Source organism: Lathamus discolor, chromosome 1, assembly GCF_037157495.1.
Source record: "Lathamus discolor isolate bLatDis1 chromosome 1, bLatDis1.hap1, whole genome shotgun sequence".
NCBI classification, from domain to species: Eukaryota; Metazoa; Chordata; class Aves; order Psittaciformes; family Psittacidae; genus Lathamus; species Lathamus discolor.
This window is the reverse complement of record NC_088884.1, coordinates 80986767-81003767: the sequence shown is the minus strand read 5'-3', so window position 1 is coordinate 81003767 and position 17001 is coordinate 80986767. Positions and strand designations below refer to the sequence as shown.

At 40.3% G+C, this 17001-nt stretch overlaps 1 protein-coding gene across 10 annotated transcripts in view; it reads left to right on the top strand.

Annotated features, from left to right (window-relative positions):
- Positions 1-17001, top strand: part of MICAL3 (microtubule associated monooxygenase, calponin and LIM domain containing 3) — a 184015-nt gene that overhangs the window by 119207 nt on the left and 47807 nt on the right. For all 10 annotated transcript variants that reach the window (XM_065682824.1, XM_065682867.1, XM_065682860.1 and 7 more), the window contains one exon: positions 15850-16045. In XM_065682824.1, coding sequence (XP_065538896.1) covers positions 15850-16045 — 196 coding nt within the window. The remainder of the gene's footprint in view (positions 1-15849; positions 16046-17001) is intronic.

The following is a 17001-nucleotide window of genomic DNA, read 5'->3' as shown; positions in this document are numbered from 1 at the left end:
GGCAAAAGGAAGTTGTAAAGCAGAAACATCAATTAAAGAAGACAAAAAAAACCCAGGTGCTCTGAGTTAGCAAAGTGTTTGTTCAGTGAGCTTTATGGTGACTCATGCAAGGCCTGATTTTTAGTTGTGATGGAATCCCAAATGAATGTAAATTGCATGGGTTCTTCCCCTAGACTCACTGCCTGCCTCCTTTGCTATGCCACCAAACCTGACCTTGTCTTTTTTAGCCACCTTAATGCTTAAAATATATTCAACCACAAAATAACATTCAGTGGGTCTGGTCAGTTGAGGTAAGACTGGTCACAACAAGCACTTTCTTGTGAAGTGTTACTAACCTGATTGGCATGTATTAACTTTGCTAAAGATGCCAGTGCCTCACTGGGTGGCGGCAGTCTTACCGGCATTTTGTCTGTCCCGGGTATTGTAATGACTATAGTTGCAGGGCACAGTCTGTGATGAGGAGGTTGAGGGGGGTTTATCAGACAACTAGAAACACCCTTGCAAAGGTTTTGCCTCATTTGCCAGAGAGCCTGCCTGGCATCTTATGTGCTGATTACAGGGGATGTTCCCAGGAGGGTATGGTCAAACTGGCTCTTGCAATGTAGATCAGCCCTTCAGTTTAGGAAGTGGCAACAAGCTTTTGTGTGATGGATGCCATTCTCTCTGCGGAGGGGAGTTTGGGGAAAGCGGTTACTGTGCTTTTGGTCTTGCTGAACTGTGGCATGCCTGTTGTAGATCCTGTAACCATTCTCTGTACTCTGCCTGTTTTCTCTATCTTCTGCATTTGCTTTTGTGCCAAAATTTCTGCTGTTGCCAAGAGAAAAAAACACCCCAAACTTCGCTTTTCAACTGTCTCTCCTTTTGATAATCTGTAATCTGCTGTGTCTTGGATTTATTTTATTTTATTTTTTAATATTATTTACAGTACTTTATATGGTTTTAATGTGCTTTTAATGCAAATGCTGTTCTTCTGTTCGTTCTAAAGGTCTGTAAAAACATTTCTGAACTTTACACTCTTTCTTCACAGATGGGCTTGGAACAGTCTTTGCCCCTATCAGCTTTATGATATGCTCCTTGGGGTCACTTTAGCTGGTGATGCTTTGTTGTAAGAAGTTTCTCCTTTCAGACTTGTGTTCTCACAGCAACACATTTCTGTCCCCATCACCAATAGGGAATTCATAAAGGCAAGACCTGCTAGGGAAACTCATACTTCAGAATGTAAAGCAATAAAAGGCAAGTCATGAGATCTTTGCAGCAGTAACTTGACTTGTGAAAGATTTCAGAAGCCAAATACAAGCCATAGTATGCAAAACTGAAAAATGTAATACCGAATAGAGGCGCTAGGTCTCCTGCTTTAAAATCACAAAAATATACAGTGTGCATCATAGGTATATAATACAAAAAGTTAATCTTCCTATGGATGTGCCTTAAGTGTTTTCAAGGAGCAGTGTTTGAAACAAAGCCCTTCACAGTAGACTCTTCAACAAGTAAACTTGAATATAGCAAGCAAGGCTGGACTTTATACGAAGAAGTTCTTTTGCTGATTTGGAGAGCTATGAAAGGGTGACTGCTTTCTCTAAATAGCATGCCCTTTAAAGTAAATTATCTGAGCCACATTGTAACTGTCTGTGGAATTATAATGAATCTTATGAATGCATCCAATAATATTTGCACACAGTTCCACTTCTGTGCCTAACGAAGTATGAATACGTTTTATATCTATTTCTGCATAGAAATAAGCTTCATGGTTAGAAACATTGCCTCTTTATGGCTCTGTATGCACTGAACATGCCTTACGTATGAAAATGGTTCAGCTCAAAGCAATACTGTTTGCTTGTGCAGACAAACATACCTTCGTGAAATCCTCCACTTGATCACTTCATTATTACTCACATTTGGGCTTTGTTCTTGTTTTCATTTAGTCCCTTTTAAGTATTTAATTATGCATGATAGCAGCAAACTAATTCTGTGATGTTGTGTTCTGTTTGTGGCTCCTTCATTTTAAACCACTGAACTGCATTTACAAACACATCCATATCTCCCCATGCCCTCCACCCCTGAAAAGAAAGTAGTATATCCATATTTGAGGATGCATCCCCAAATTGGCAGGAAATATAATTCCTCTACTACTGTGCCTTGAATGTTCTGTTTGGAGGAGCCATGATGGTGTGTTTTGCAGGACATGGCACATGTTATTGAACACTTTACGGTGTTTCCTGCAACTCCAGAGAGATCTGATGCAAGATTTATTTCTCTCTGTTGGAACATTTAAACTTTAGAACCAGACCCTGTATTTCTGGAAGCTGAGGAGAGTGTGTGGGTTGCCGGATTAGGACCAAGGTTCAGTGCCCAGGGAATCATCTCTCATAGCAAGCCAGGAATCTCTGTTAGGAAAAGTGCGTGACTGTTCCCAGTCCATCGTGTTCCTTCTCAGTGTTCTTATCAGGATTTGGGTGGCTTTGGTGTAAGAGGAGAATGCTGAAGGACCAGCAATTTGAAGCCCAGAAAATTTGGAAGGGCAAAGGCATGATGGAAAGGTTGTTTGGTCTGAAGAGTGGAGATACAGCTGACCTGATTGTTTCGCTGAAAACTCCCCAGAAATGTACTGGGGACCAAGGAAGGGTGTACCAAATAGCGATGTGCTGAGTTTGTGCTCATGGCTGGATCCTGCTAAGAACACTTCTTCTTGGGAGTAACTGGGCTCCCAGTTCCACCTTTCTCTCTAGCTCTCAGACCTGTAGACTTGTGCCACTGGAATATTTGTTTATTGTTTGTATGTGTATATTCTGAAGGGTGATATGAATTTTTCTGGGCACTTTAAGAGCTTCATTGATTGGTTTTGTGTCTTAGAAAAATAGTATCAGGTTTGTGTGGAGGAGTTGGATTTTACTATTATTATTTGCAGAATTAAAATGTTTGGGTGTTTTTTGGGCTGGTTTTTTTTTTTTTTTTTTTTTTTGAAAAGTGGAATCTGAGAAATGACCGTTTTGAGCTTTGCTTCCCTCAGAGAGAAGGAGGGAGTGTGCATAAAATACGTTGGGTGACAGATGATGTTCAAGTGAGTTGATTAGTGCTCAGAAAGGCTTCATGTCTCCATTGTACAGCCTCGTTGAAGATTTTGATTTGTGCAGTTGTTTTTAACCTGTTTTTGTTTTGGGTGTGTGTCTCTTTTGAATCATGTAACATGTGGTTTTCCTGTTGCTGTGAAATCAAGACATTATTTGTTCAACTGTGTGCAAATGTTCACGGGAATAAATTCCAAACAAACTTCAGGTTTCTGAGTTTTTCTTTGTCCTCTCCCTTCTCCCTCCACTGGTTCCAGGTGAGGGATGCTACGGGGGATACAGAGTTGGGGGAGAGTGGAATGAATAGATCTAGCAAGCTCAAATGCAAAAGACATTTTGGGAAGCTCGTGGCATGTGCCATCTGTCACTGCAAAGCACTACTTTCCAGGCTGCTTCTGTATTGTTATTTTATGTTTATTTTGCTGTTATGTTGTGGTTTGCATGGAGTACAAGGTGTACACCGCACAATGTGACGTACGGCTGTAGAAAACCTACTAAGGACTCCCAAACTAAATATTCTACTACTTTGGTGAAGCTGGTTTGAATAGATGCACTGTCAGTGTTGTGGCTTCACTGGTTTCGGTTGATCTGGGAGGTGTTTTTGTGTGCCTTGCCACAGGCCGGAGGTCTTTGTTGCACTGAGAAGGGCAGTGATACGTATGTGTGAGGGGAGAAGAGGAGCATGGGTGACTGCATGTCAGTGCTCGGGAACAGGGAGCATAGCCTTTGTGCCTGGTGGGACAGGTAAGCGTTTTGGCAGGGTTTAGATCCTCTTGCTGGTATAGCAGCAGTTGTGGTGTTGGGATGTTTCAGTGTGATGGAAAGGCAGCAAATGAGTATGCATGGAACCATGTAGCCAAATGCTGTATCTTGCATTCTAACTGGACAGTTGTCTTCTCTCAGGAGAATGGCACCTGAGGAGATGACCTCCATTCCTCAAGACCATTAGGAGAATATTTTGTAATGTTCTCACATGACAAACAGGTAGAGCTGGATTGTAGTTTTGAGCTGCATTTTCCTGTTCTCAAGGATCCGTTGAATTAGTCTACATTAGGGGCTCGTTCTGTGCGTTATCTTGCATGATTCTCATATGCTTCCTACTCCACCGTTAGCAAGTAAAAGCTTGTAATAGCAGGTGACTTTTTATAGTGTAATTGTGAACGGTGTTTGTCCAGAGCAGTTATGTTTAAAACGTAGCTCACAGATATGCAACCACAAACCAATTCTCTTACACATGAGAGATCCTTCTTTGAAAGAAAGCAGTCAATTTATGCCTTTGAAATTACCTTTTAGTTTTCTTTACTTTGATCAGTAGTTTGGGTTTTAAGGCTAAAATGGGCCTTCAATTCTGAGAAGGGGTCGTCAGCTCGCAGTGTAAAACTTCATGTGCTGGTGTGTGAACTAAAGTGTCATTTTGATGCACTGCTAGAACAGCCTCCACTGTTCTGTATGAGGAAAGCTGTTAACGTTGCAGCTACATATATGCTCTTCAGAACTCAAACGTTTGCTTCATGAATTAAAAAAAGAGAGGTGCAATTCCTGAGCTCATCCTTATCCAGAGGTAAAAACAGATTTCCGTGTTGTACCAGTATAGGAGGCATTGTTTTCAATGTCTTGGAGACGCCAAATATTTGTGTGATGGGAAGGCTTCCAGGCACTCTCACATCATCCTCTTTGAAGTCTACACAGACTTTCTGCTTCTGTGCCTGTGGTCCTTTTCCAGTCCCATGGCTTCTGGTGTTCTCTTACCAATGCCTACAGGACGAGTTGAGCTCTATATCCTGCCCCACTGGATGGGAGAAGTGAGCTGCCAGGGAATTCCTTCCATGGCCCTGACACTCAAAAGTCACTTTTTGGTAAAAGCATCCTATTTTTGTTTGCGAAACAAAACGGAACCTTTTTCAAGCATTCTTTAAAACGTTGTGGTACGGAGCCATTCACAAATGCTCAGAAGTCTGTGGGCAGTTTGGATGTTTTATTTCCTTCAAAAAACAGATGACTTCTGAAATCACAGAATTAGGGTTTACAGCAGTTTGGAAACTTCATTCTCAGTTTTGTGCTTTTTGGAGTACTAAGATGTTTCCCACCATGCATCTTAAACCAGCTTGCTTCATCAGATATATTTTAGAAGCATTTTTGTCCAAGCATAGATCATCTCCTTTGCAACACACATTGCGAGGGTAGTTTGAAAAGCCTGCTGTGTACACATTGGTTTACATTTTAGACATATTACACGTCTTCATCTGGTACTGTAGAAAGCAGAGTAACTTTTTACACATCTTTTTTTCCAGTGTTCTGTAACAGCGAAGAGAAAGTGTAAGGTATAACAAAACAAATGACTTAATTTCTATTCACTTCTACACCAATTAGAACAAACCAGTAACAGTAGCACCTGCTTGTGATCAGCAGCATAATATATTAAGGCATGTAGTAGGTAATGTATCTAAAATACAAAGAGACACATGCAGAGAAAAACAAGCAAACAAAAAAACCACATAGAAAAACCCTAAAGAAACAAACCAACCCCCCAGACAACTAGAAATAATCTGAAGGGAAGGAATAGATACCCTGGAGTCAACATTGAACCTATTCTCCTGCTTCTTTGAAGTGCATTTATGGAGGAAGGTGGAGCAGCGGTTGCTGAGCTGAACCTGCTGATGCAGTTTAACTTTGGCTTTCCAAACAAAACTGGGCAGATGTTCTTTAAGGATGAGGTGGCACTTCTATGCTCTGTTTAGTTGCTTACATCTTCTCTCAAAAATGTATGTTTAGTCTGACATTTCTTGTGTTTGCTGTTGTCTCAGAAGGCTGTGTTTTCTTTTTTAGGGAAATTTCTAAACTGTCCGTTCTGCTGTTATAGAAGTTTATCTGATGGCCTGCGGGTCGAAGTGTTTAAATATAGGACTTTTTTTCCCGAGAGATGTTTCAGATTCTTTCAGACTTGGGTAACTCAGTGATTTAAAAGATCAGAACCAATGTGTAAGTTATCTTTAATGAGTAGTGTGTCTTTTGGTAGCTTTCTTTCCAGAACTGGGGCAGATTTTGAGTATACCTATGTATATACCTATATACAAGAGTTTTCTTAGCTTCAGAAAAATGCCCACTTAGATGTGAAACTCTGAATTGCTTGGAATATTCACTTGCTTTAAAAGTTACACAAGAGTATGTGGGATAAATGTAAGTAATGGAAAAGTATGCGACAGAATGAGGGAGCAGATGATGATCAAGTATTTACATTAGGACAAGTATTCCCCACTGTATTTTCCTGTAACTGCCAGCCTCAGATTTCAGCCTGTTCCATTTGCAGCACTTTATAATCTCAGTATAAATGATAGAAATTAAGTAAGTACATGGTTAGTACCTAAGTGTATTCTGAGATCCAGTAATTACAGTAATCTGTAGTACACTGCAACAGGAAACAGTGGTTATTAGCTCAGGAGGTGAAAGAAGATACCAATTTGAAAGCTGTGTTTTGAATCTGATTACGAATGGAACGGGAAGCTGAAAACATTTGATATTCCACACTTTTATTATGTGTGACAAAATTTCTAGTTCCTGATTGGTTGTTCTTTAATGATCAAAACATCATCCAGGTGGAACTGGAAGTACCAGTTCCTGTAAAATGTAGGTGATACTTCTGTTGGTAGATTACTGCTTTTAGGTGGAAATGTCCTTGGTTCAGCTTTGTATTACTTGCATAATGGGAATCACCTGTCTGATCCCCTCTGGTGAAATGAGAGGTTCTGGAGGGCTGCTGTGTAGCAAGAAATAGATGCCACGATGAATAAGCTATACGAAGTCATATGTAGCAGAGAAGACAGCTGAGGCTTTCTTTCTAACAACCTAAAAGGGGTTACTGTTTGGATTATAACTGGACAGTCACTCTTAAGCATTGATTTCCAAGTTACTTAAAGCAGACTGTTTCCCTTAAAAAAAGGGAAAACCTCATGAGCCAAAATTATAATGCTTTTTAAATATAGTGTGGCCTTTCTGTCCTTTTTCTCTCTGACAGTCCCTGGATGTGCCTCATCCCCAGTGGCTCTTTGAGGTAACATACCTTTAATAGCTTCCAAGACAAAATTCATGCTTGCCAAGTTATCTTTAGCCAGATTATCCTTTAGTGCTCTTCAGCCTTCCCACCCTCAGCGTCTTTCAGAAAATGGAAACTAGGCCAGGCAACATATGATAGAGGTGATCAAAATACTGGAGAGAGCCCAGGCATCTTAGATGATACCAACAAAATGGAAAATGATCGCTAATATGTTACTGACTTAGCAATATTCCTGAGTAACCGGCATACCAATAATTAACAGACTTAATATAAATTGATGTAGGGATTTTATCTCTCTAGTCTCAGAGACCTGTTTGGGCCGCAGAAAAAGTGAAATCTCTACAAATGTTAAGATTCTCTGTCAGAAAAGATGCAATAATCGAGGTTAGCAGTGTTCCCTGGAGCTTGGATTAGGTGACCTAATGCCTCCTATCCCCTGTTTCTCTTATCCACCCACCAGCTACAACGCTGGACTTCTTCCAGGAGTCAAAAATAGCTATATTCCTGGATTATTCTTTGCCTCTGCTGTCATGAAGACGATTTTCCTGTATTGTTAGACTATATACTGAACTTCTAACTATGATTATGTACTGCTGCTACTTCACACGTATGTCAACATATGAGAAACACCATCTATTTCTCTAACATAACTTCTACTATAAAGTTGCAGATGAATTTTTATTTGTTTTCAAGACACAAGTAGAAAGTACATATGACCTTGAAATAAAGCTGGTTGATTATATTAGCTTCTGGTTGCTTCAACAGAAAACAAGGAAAGGTCAGATCAATCAAATTGACAGCTGTTTGTAGGCCTTGCCCTACTGATGTAGGAAGCAGTGTTTTATTGCTCTCTGTTTTGGCAATTCTGAGGTATATTTTAACCAAAATAGTATGAGGGTGGGGGAAAAACATTGCAACACCCGCAAGATAAACATATAAGTTAATAACTTCGTTCAGTAGTTAGTCCAATTCACTTTTATGATTATGAAGAGAAGGGGCTGCCACATTTACTGACAGTATCTGAGGTATAAAGAACTTAATTCTAGCTGCAGGTTGTGGAATGTGTGGAGGAGGACTTGCATCTTCATATGTTTATTTCTGGGGTATCTATTTCAGAATCCCTTAAATATTCTAGCTGTCAGTTATTCCCACACATGTTATAAGGGGGGGGGGGGGGTAGGACTTTTGGGCCCCCTCTGCTCCTTACTGTTTAGGGAACCAGTAGACACGGATGGGAATCTCACTGATTTTTACTTCATGTGCTGTTGAAGCAAGTAATGCTGTAAAACTTCTTGGTCAGTGCTGGGAGCAGTGTTAGGTTTTTAATAACTCTCTGGTGGGTACTTCTGCATCGGGGACACCGAGATAAAACATCTTTCTGTTTGTACAGCTTCCTTTCCCCATGTCTCTGTTTAGGTCCCTGATTTGCTAGGAAGAATTGCAAGACTGACAGTTTGAGAACTGAGCCTTGACATGGTAGTATGTTGGTTGCTCAGTGGCAAAACCCTTTTTCTGCTGGTAGTCTAGAGAGAGCTGCTGTTCTGCTCTGTGTCTACTCTTCAGTCCCTTTTGCAGGCTAAACCTGCATAAGACTGTTTTTGTATATGCAACTCCTATGTCAAACTCCAAGAGCTTTGACTCAGTAGAGCATATCTTCTAGAAAGCATAGTTACTCTTTATGACTGAGTTATGTAAATGATTGACATGTGCATTACAGAAGAATTTCAGTAGGGCCATCTTCAGGTTTTAGCTCATTTTGAATCCTGTGCATGGACACTGAGTATCTTACTTATGAATAGACTTTGGTTTTCTTATTATCTTGTCCTCTTTGAATTAAGGGCTTTTATATTTAGCAGAGCATATTATAGATCAAACTGGAAACACAGGCAGCAGAAAATTCAATTTGATGGCTTCTTAATACAGCTGAGTAATTCAGGCTTCCTGAGGGCTTGGGAATACCTGTGGATAGTAAGAGAGACAGTTGAAGCATTATATCAAAATAGCATTGACATCTGATGACTACTAGCTATTTACATTCGGATAAATGCATTCTTATTTCCGTCTGAGGTGTTACATTACCCCTTTTGGCTTTGAGAACGCGCTTATTGAACCTCAGGGGATCCTACCAGTATATGTGCAGTTCTGCAGTATGTGATGTGAGGCTGTGCGAACAAGTAGTGACGAGAATTCACCAGACCTGCTGGGCTCTTCCCAGCAGTTTCTCAAAAGAGAAGATAAATTTAAAGGGTGGACGAATCTCCATTTAAAACCTTAAACTACTTCCTAACCCTTAAAAAAAAAATCCATCCATTTAACACACTCTGCAGGTCAGTTTAGAATTGCCATCTACATGATTTATGTATCTCTTACTGTGCAGTAGAAAAATCATTAACTGGCTAAAATATGAATTCTGGAAAGGATTAATGAAAGGATTTCTGGCTACATCTATCAAAATGTTCTTATTCAAATGCAGGTTCTTAATTGACTCACTGTTTTAGCATGTGCAGCACTCAACAACAGGCCTTGGTACTAAGATTTCTATTTATGTGCACACAGTGCTGAGCGCAGTGAGCATCTCATAGCAGGTACCATTGCTCAACCTGCTCATGTAAACCAAGTAATCATTAAACTTAGAATCAGATGTAGTTTAGTCCCTTTCTTACTTCTAAGTTTTTTGTCTTGACTTAAAGTGTAGAGTGAAGGGGTTGGAGCTGGGCGTTCTGGATCCTGTTTCTGGCACTGCCACTAGTCTATTGTGAGATTGCCTTGCTGGTATTTAATCTCTGCCTGAACTTCTGAAGTGCCTCTACAGTACTTACCTACTTCCAAAATAGGGTTGTTCTAATATGCTAATACTTGAAAAACATTTTGAGGCCCTTGGATGAGAAGTGGAGTTGGAATACAAAGAGGCAGTTAATAGAACTGAAGTGGGTGAGGGTGAAACTTCTGGCAAAAAAAAAACCTGAATCTCAGTCTGACATTAACACTTGGATAATGAGAAGCCTAAAAATGCTGCTAGATCTCATTTGCTGGCTTCTCAATACCACAGCGATGATGATTGCTGAACTGCAAGCACGCTTCAGAAACCACACCCCAAAAGATATTCCTTTAGAAACTAATGGCAATGGAATCTGAGAACTTTCAGCATTTCTGACTTAGAGCTCGCTGCATCACCTGTAAACTCCCACAGAAAGGTTCCCATCTTCCATCTCTGTATTTTGTCCTGTGCAATATGCTGCTGTTTCCATAGGAGTGCTTTTATCCGACATAGGTGTGTTTTCAGACAATTGTGTGGAGGTAGAAGTAACTGAAGATCTTGGAAAAGATGAGTGAAAAAAAACAGGTACAGTGTTTCACATCATAAAAGCACATGATGTGAGAAATCCAGAACAAAGGTTTTCCTGAGAAATATATTCTTTTCCCCTTTTGCATATGTTTCACTGTAGACTCCTTCATTTGAATTTCTGTAGTTCCCCAATGGCCACAGCTGAGTCTGTGCAAAATACTGGATATCTCACAAGAGATGCTGTGTAAATTAGCTTGCAAACGTAACAGAGTTGACTAGGAAAAGGAAGTAAAGAAGTACTTCATGATTAATGACAAATAAATTCTAGTAAAATAGGCAGGTAGTTTCTCTTTGAGAAGAACTCACTCTTCTCATATTCCCATTTTTTTCCTGCATCTGCAGCAAGTTTTATGTCAAGGAATAACCTTGGCAAGATTTCATCTGGCTCATGAGAATAATGTGTGGATTTTACAGGTAGTACAGGATGGAAATGGAGATGAGATCCTCTCTCAAGAGGAACTTCTCAAGCCTTGCAGTCACTGCCAGAGTTGCTGGAGTAGGACACATTCATGTAGGCAAGGAGTGGTTCAGTGTAGGGATGTTATCTCTGATCATATTATTATCTCTGCAGGAGGCAGGCCGTGTCAAGGCTGAGATAAATAAAGGACCCTGGCAGCTTTCGTGCAACAGCTAAGCAGCCTGTCCTGTTAAGAAAAACAGTTCCCTTCAAATGATCTGTCTAATGTTAATGGCTCACTGACTCTTCCAAAATAAAGAATCAGATTTCAAAATGTGCCCCATTTTGGATGTCGTTTGTGGATTTTTAGCTCATCAGTTGATAGCGTGAGAAACTGCTCTTGGCTTTCAGGTAGCTCCCCTCCCTGGCTAGTAACATAGCGTGTGGTTTTTTTCCTGGTAAATGTGGCCTCATCAGCCCCTTTTCTCTCAGTTGTAACTAGTTGCTGACTTTTGGCTCTGTGGGCCCAGGTGCACTGACAGGGTAGAATATCAGCTAATGGATAATGATTGCACTCCCACCAGCAAGCTACAAAACAGTGTAATGATTTGGGAGAGGCACCTTTCACCTCCAGAGGAGATTTAGAGACTAGGCTTTAGTTTCTCTAAGAACTGCACTGGAGTAGGCCTTGCCCATATAAATATGAGTAGACCACAGCACTATATAAATATGAAGGAAATGAGGGTAGGAAAGCTTCAAATTTCCTTGTCCCTATTTCATAGTAACTCCCAACAAACAGATTTGAACTTTATAGCATAAGTAAATGGTTCATCATCTGATCATGTTAGCAATACCGTGTCTTAGACTTACTTTCATCCCTTACGTAGACTTGTGAATTGTAATTCTTTTCCTTACAATTGTTGGCTTCGTGGTGCAGAAACTTGCCTTTCAGTAGCATTTCTCCAGTAAAAAGGTTGACAGTGGCTTTGCAGCTAGCCTGATAAGGCTTCAGGGCACCTTTTAGAAACAAAACCAATGGACCAAGTATACCAAATGGTCCGTGCAGAGCAAACTCCTAGAAATCCCTTGCTGGTAATCAGTTGGTAGTCAGTTGAGTTTCTGTATCATGTTCTCCAATGTGGAGCTGTTTCTTTGCAATGTCAAGTGGAGGGATGTGACCAATCCTGTGTCTCAAGGATATGGATATATAAATTAATCAGAGAAAGGGCTGGGAGTATCCTTCCTACTTCTTGGAGATTTTGGGGCACAGAGTGCTTGCCAAGCTCACCGGGCATCTTGGCTTGACCACATCCTTCTGCATTAAAGTTTAGGCAGATTTTTAATCTCTTCAGTTTTTTTTTTTTAACACAGTTGCATTGAGTCAATCCCACTTACACTTGTGCTGTGATAGAATTGATTTGATTCTCTGTGTACTGGTTATACTGGCTCTTCATGATGGGAAGGGTAATGATGATTTGTATTTTGAAAAACGTGCCTGAAAGTTAATATATGATCACAGAATGCATATAAACAGTTGCCAACTGATTGATTTTCAGGCCTGTTTTACCTTAGAGTGATTGCTGCCAGTCTTTTTCCCCACCCTAGATATTGCAGCACTACTTTTTAATACTTCATTAATTTAATTATATGGGAATGACTTTATATTTCTTTTTTGTTCTACCTTGAAGAGGCTGACAAAAATCCCAGAAGATAGTTAGAAAACAATAACGTAGGATAAAAAGGTCCTCGTTTTTTTTGCTTTCCTTGGTTTTTAATACTTGTGGACTTTGCAGCTATGGTGGGGTATACATCAGAAGAGAACAAGTTAAAAGCAGCTTGTGAAAAGATGTTTCTATTAAAGCAGCTGTATTCCACGCAGTAGAAAACCTCTTCTTTTATGATGATTTTAGTACATTCGTTCTTTGTTTTCCCTCACTTTGGTGTTCTTGCATTATCCAAAGTCCTTTGGGTGTTTTTTACTGTGAGCAAGAAGTGGCAGAGCAATATTCCAGGTCAGTTCCCCTGTTACTGTGAACTCAGGGTTGGGGAATGTAACACAGATTACAAAAATAGATTTGGCTGAGGTGCTAACACCATCTAGAGAGAATGAAATGAAACATGAATCCCAGCTGAAAAGGCAGTCCAGTTCCACTAAACTTTGAAAATACTAACAGAACATAAGGCTTAGCAGCAGGAAATGGCAGAGACCACAGTATCCCTGGAAAATGCAAGGTAAAGTTCCTGCTTGCCACCTGAGCAGGCTTCTGTGGTTTGTACCATGAAGCAGCCCTGTAGTTCCAGCCAGGGGCATAGCAGCTGCTTGACCACATCATAGAAGGGTTCAGTAGGGAAGAGAGAAAAACACTTCTGCACTTGGCTTCATGAGATTTTATCTTTCTGGAGAGGGGCTGGAGGTAAATGTCACTAATTATGGCAAGGCCTGTGTAGTTTTTTGTCTGCAAGACTAAGATGGTACCGAGTGAGTAATTATCCTGAAAAAAAGGGTGTTAGGAATAAACTGAGAAACTAAAAGGATGGAGAAGGAAAACAAAAACTGTCTTGGAGGTCAAAGCCTGTGAGGATAAAGTAGATGTTGCCAAAGCTCATGCTGGATTAGACTTCATGGAGAAAAGGATGGCAAACGACTGTATTCCCTGAGCATGATAAGTAAAAGCCAGTTAAGGGAAAGCAGAAGTGGGTCCAAGGTGAAGCTGGGGCTGACATAAAAGGCAATTTTATGTATAGTCACGCAATCGAATGAATACTTGGTCTCCAATTTCAATTGTGATGATTGCATTGGACATGGGAGCAGAGGAAGTCAGTGTGTAGCAAGATTTGGAACTGGGAAACTAAATTTTTACTATAATATAATGAGTGGAAATAAAACCCGATTAAATACTCAGAAGAGTGGAAGAATTGTACAATGAAGTTTAGAGCATTATGGTAGCATAATGTGATTAAATCAAGCTATCCGGATACACCTTGATTATGTAATTCAGGGTAGTGTGACGACTGGGTGACAGAAAAATAACTTGCAGATAAACAATTGAAAGAAAAAAGGTAATATGAATAAGTATGTATCAGTTAATTTACACAGTAGGTAAAACTCCTTTGAAGGAATAAAGACTGCTAGTTCTGCAGGTGAAGTCCTTTGACCATATGCAGGTAAGTAATATAAAATATGACATGGATTCATCAAAGACTGTGCTGGACTAGGTTGACAGCGTTTATTGACAAATAACTGATTACCTCCCTAACAAAAATGTAGTGCATTTGAACAGTCTGCAGTTCAGTAAAGCACCAGAGGGCTGCCGCACGGAAATACTTACTTAAACCGAACAAAATGTGGGAGTAATACAAGAAGCACTGAGTAGTTAAGAAGTTGACTTAAATCTACTAATGGAAGTTCCTTGCTGAGGCAGCATTTCAAACCCTCCTCAATGCAGAGGAGGATGGGCACGTCATACAGTAGGAACTGCAAAATATTGCAGAATAATGTCAAAAATAGAAATGTGGTAGTAGAAAGGACCAGGCCATGCACTAAGAAAGTGTTGAGTGTTTTGGCTACCAATAAGGTGCTTGTGAGTTGAAAGCAAAGAAGGAGAAAGATCTGAATATCGGTTAGTAAATAAAAGCCACCAGTGTTATTGTGGCATATAAATAGGCAAATGTGTTCTCAGCATGTATCAGATGAGGGATTTCTGGCGAGGTTGTGTATTACGCTGGTAAGGCCTCATCTGGAAAGCTGTGTTCAATTCTACTCACATAGGTTCTGGAAAGATTAATCCAAACTGGGACAGGTGCAGAGACATAGGGGATCATCAGGCACTGGAAAGCTTATCTCATGAGAGGATGGCTTGGCTTGTTTAGCAAAACAAAACAAACTAGGAAAGATTGGGCTCTGTAAATATTAAACTGGATAAGGGTAAACAGGTGCATGATAATAAAGCTAAAATACTGGAATTCTAAAAACCACGAATGTGTGTTAGAGTTTAATTCATTGAGTGCCACAGTGAGTGAAGCTCCTGTACACTTTTCTCCAACTGCCTGGTTCACGTGTCTTTGCAGTTTTCTGGGATTCATGAGACTTGTGCTTGCAGATATCTCACCTAGATCGTTCCCTGTGGTTTGTTTCATAGAATCAAAGACTGGTTTGGGTTGGAAGGGACCTTAAAGCTCATCCAGTTCCAACCCCCCTACCATGGGCAGGGACACCTTCCTCTAGACCAGGTTGCTCAAAGCCCCGTCCAGCCTGACCTTGAACACTACTAGGGATGGAGCATCCACAGCTTCTCTGGGCAACCTGTTCCAGTATCTGACCACCCTCACAGTAAAGAACTTCTTCCTTATATCTAACCTAAATCTCCCCTGTTTAAGTTTGAACCCGTTAACCCTTTTCCTATCACTACAGTCCCTAATGAAGAGAAAGTTTCATTGCAAACTCTGATCAAAAAGCAAATTAATTAAAGTCTATAGAAAATTTTAAAACTTGTTCCAAGTGCATCTTTTCCATTGCTTTCCTCCCTCCCTCATCTTTAAGTAGTAATAATATTTTCTTGCTTCCTAATTCTGTAGCCTTACCTTGCCTGGTAACAATTTTAACAGGTACCAGGATTGCCTCCTAGCAATCAAATCCTCTTATCAAATATATCCAGACTGTGGCCAGGCCTTCCCCAGTAGTTACTACATATATTTAACTGCAGCTGTAGTTTTTGCAGCTAAAATGTCCTTATTTCCTCTGTCAGGTAGGACATTTAACATTCTTTTTAGCATCTATGAGCCAAAACCACTAAGATTCCCTTTTGCAGTCTGGCTCCCCAGCAGGTTGTGCCAGTTGTGGCGAACAGGATAATGACATGAGTAAGGTATTCTCTCGTTTTATTTACCTCCCTCTGCCTCTTGCCCTTTCTCTCCCAATTGCTCAGTTTTCTTAAAAAAATGACAGTTCTGACTGTTGCATTTATTGTTTATTCACTGGCTTATTCTTTAGGTTCTAATGTAAATGGGCTGGAAGAGCCCAGCCTAGCTAAGCGGCTGCGTGGCACACCCGAGCGAATTGAGCTGGAGAACTACCGACTGTCACTGCAGAGGGAAGAAGAACTGGAAGAGGTTCCTGAAGAGACACTAGCAGAGCATAACCTCAGTAGTGTGTTGGACAAAGGAGCAGAAGAGGATGTTCCCAGCAGGTTAGCACACTTTGTCAGTGAGCTTTTCTGTACCCATCCCAACAGACTTTGGCCTGCATTTCCTTCGGCTTTTAGTAACGTATTGTTTACCAGGATGCCCTTTCTAAAGTTGATCAAAATGTTGATCTGCATGTGCGCACAGGTTTTTTACATTGTAGTTTCTGTTGTTACTACCTTACCTTGCTGCTTACAGCTTACTACTAGCTTAGATGATAGATAGCTTACTACCATCCTTGGAGGAAAGCTGCAATACCGTAACACCATGACACCATGAAACTCAGTCTTAATGGAGCTTTTTTCTTTTTCTTTCTTTTTTTTTTTTAATTGTATGAAAGACAAGTGAGTTTTGAGCAAACAGAGCATGGATTCAAATGCGGGGAAACTCCAAAATTAACTTTTTTTCTGTATGTTTTGCATCACAATTCAAAACCACTTTTGGTTTAAAGGTTTAAGCTTGACACACATGTAATCCTGACTGAATGCTGATGCAGTGCCTGAGAGACATTGATTTGAAGCAATAGCTATGGCTGTTGAAAAACATATTGTACCCTTACAAACTTCTCTTTATCTGCAAAACACTGTATAAGCACATCACGTTGAAGGTGCAGCATCTGGAAGGGAGTAACTTTTAGTAGCCTGAACTCAGCCTTGACAGAGAGTGTGTATGTGTGGACTCAAGAGGGTGTGACTTTCATTTAAGTGCCTGGCAGTTACTAATGTCTTGTACAGCTGCTATGCCTGAAACCTAAATAATACTTTTTGATGAATTTCTTAACATTAACTTCTTTAGAGGATACTGTTCTGGTATTTTACATAATTGAGGTCTTCTCCGGTGCTCTGATTGTATGACCTTGGGACTATTTATGGGAGATAAATTCTGTTTGCTTCACTCAGCCTTCCTTTAGCTCCCTGCTCAGGCCTAGGAATTACGTCAACTGTGACAGCACAGACATTAA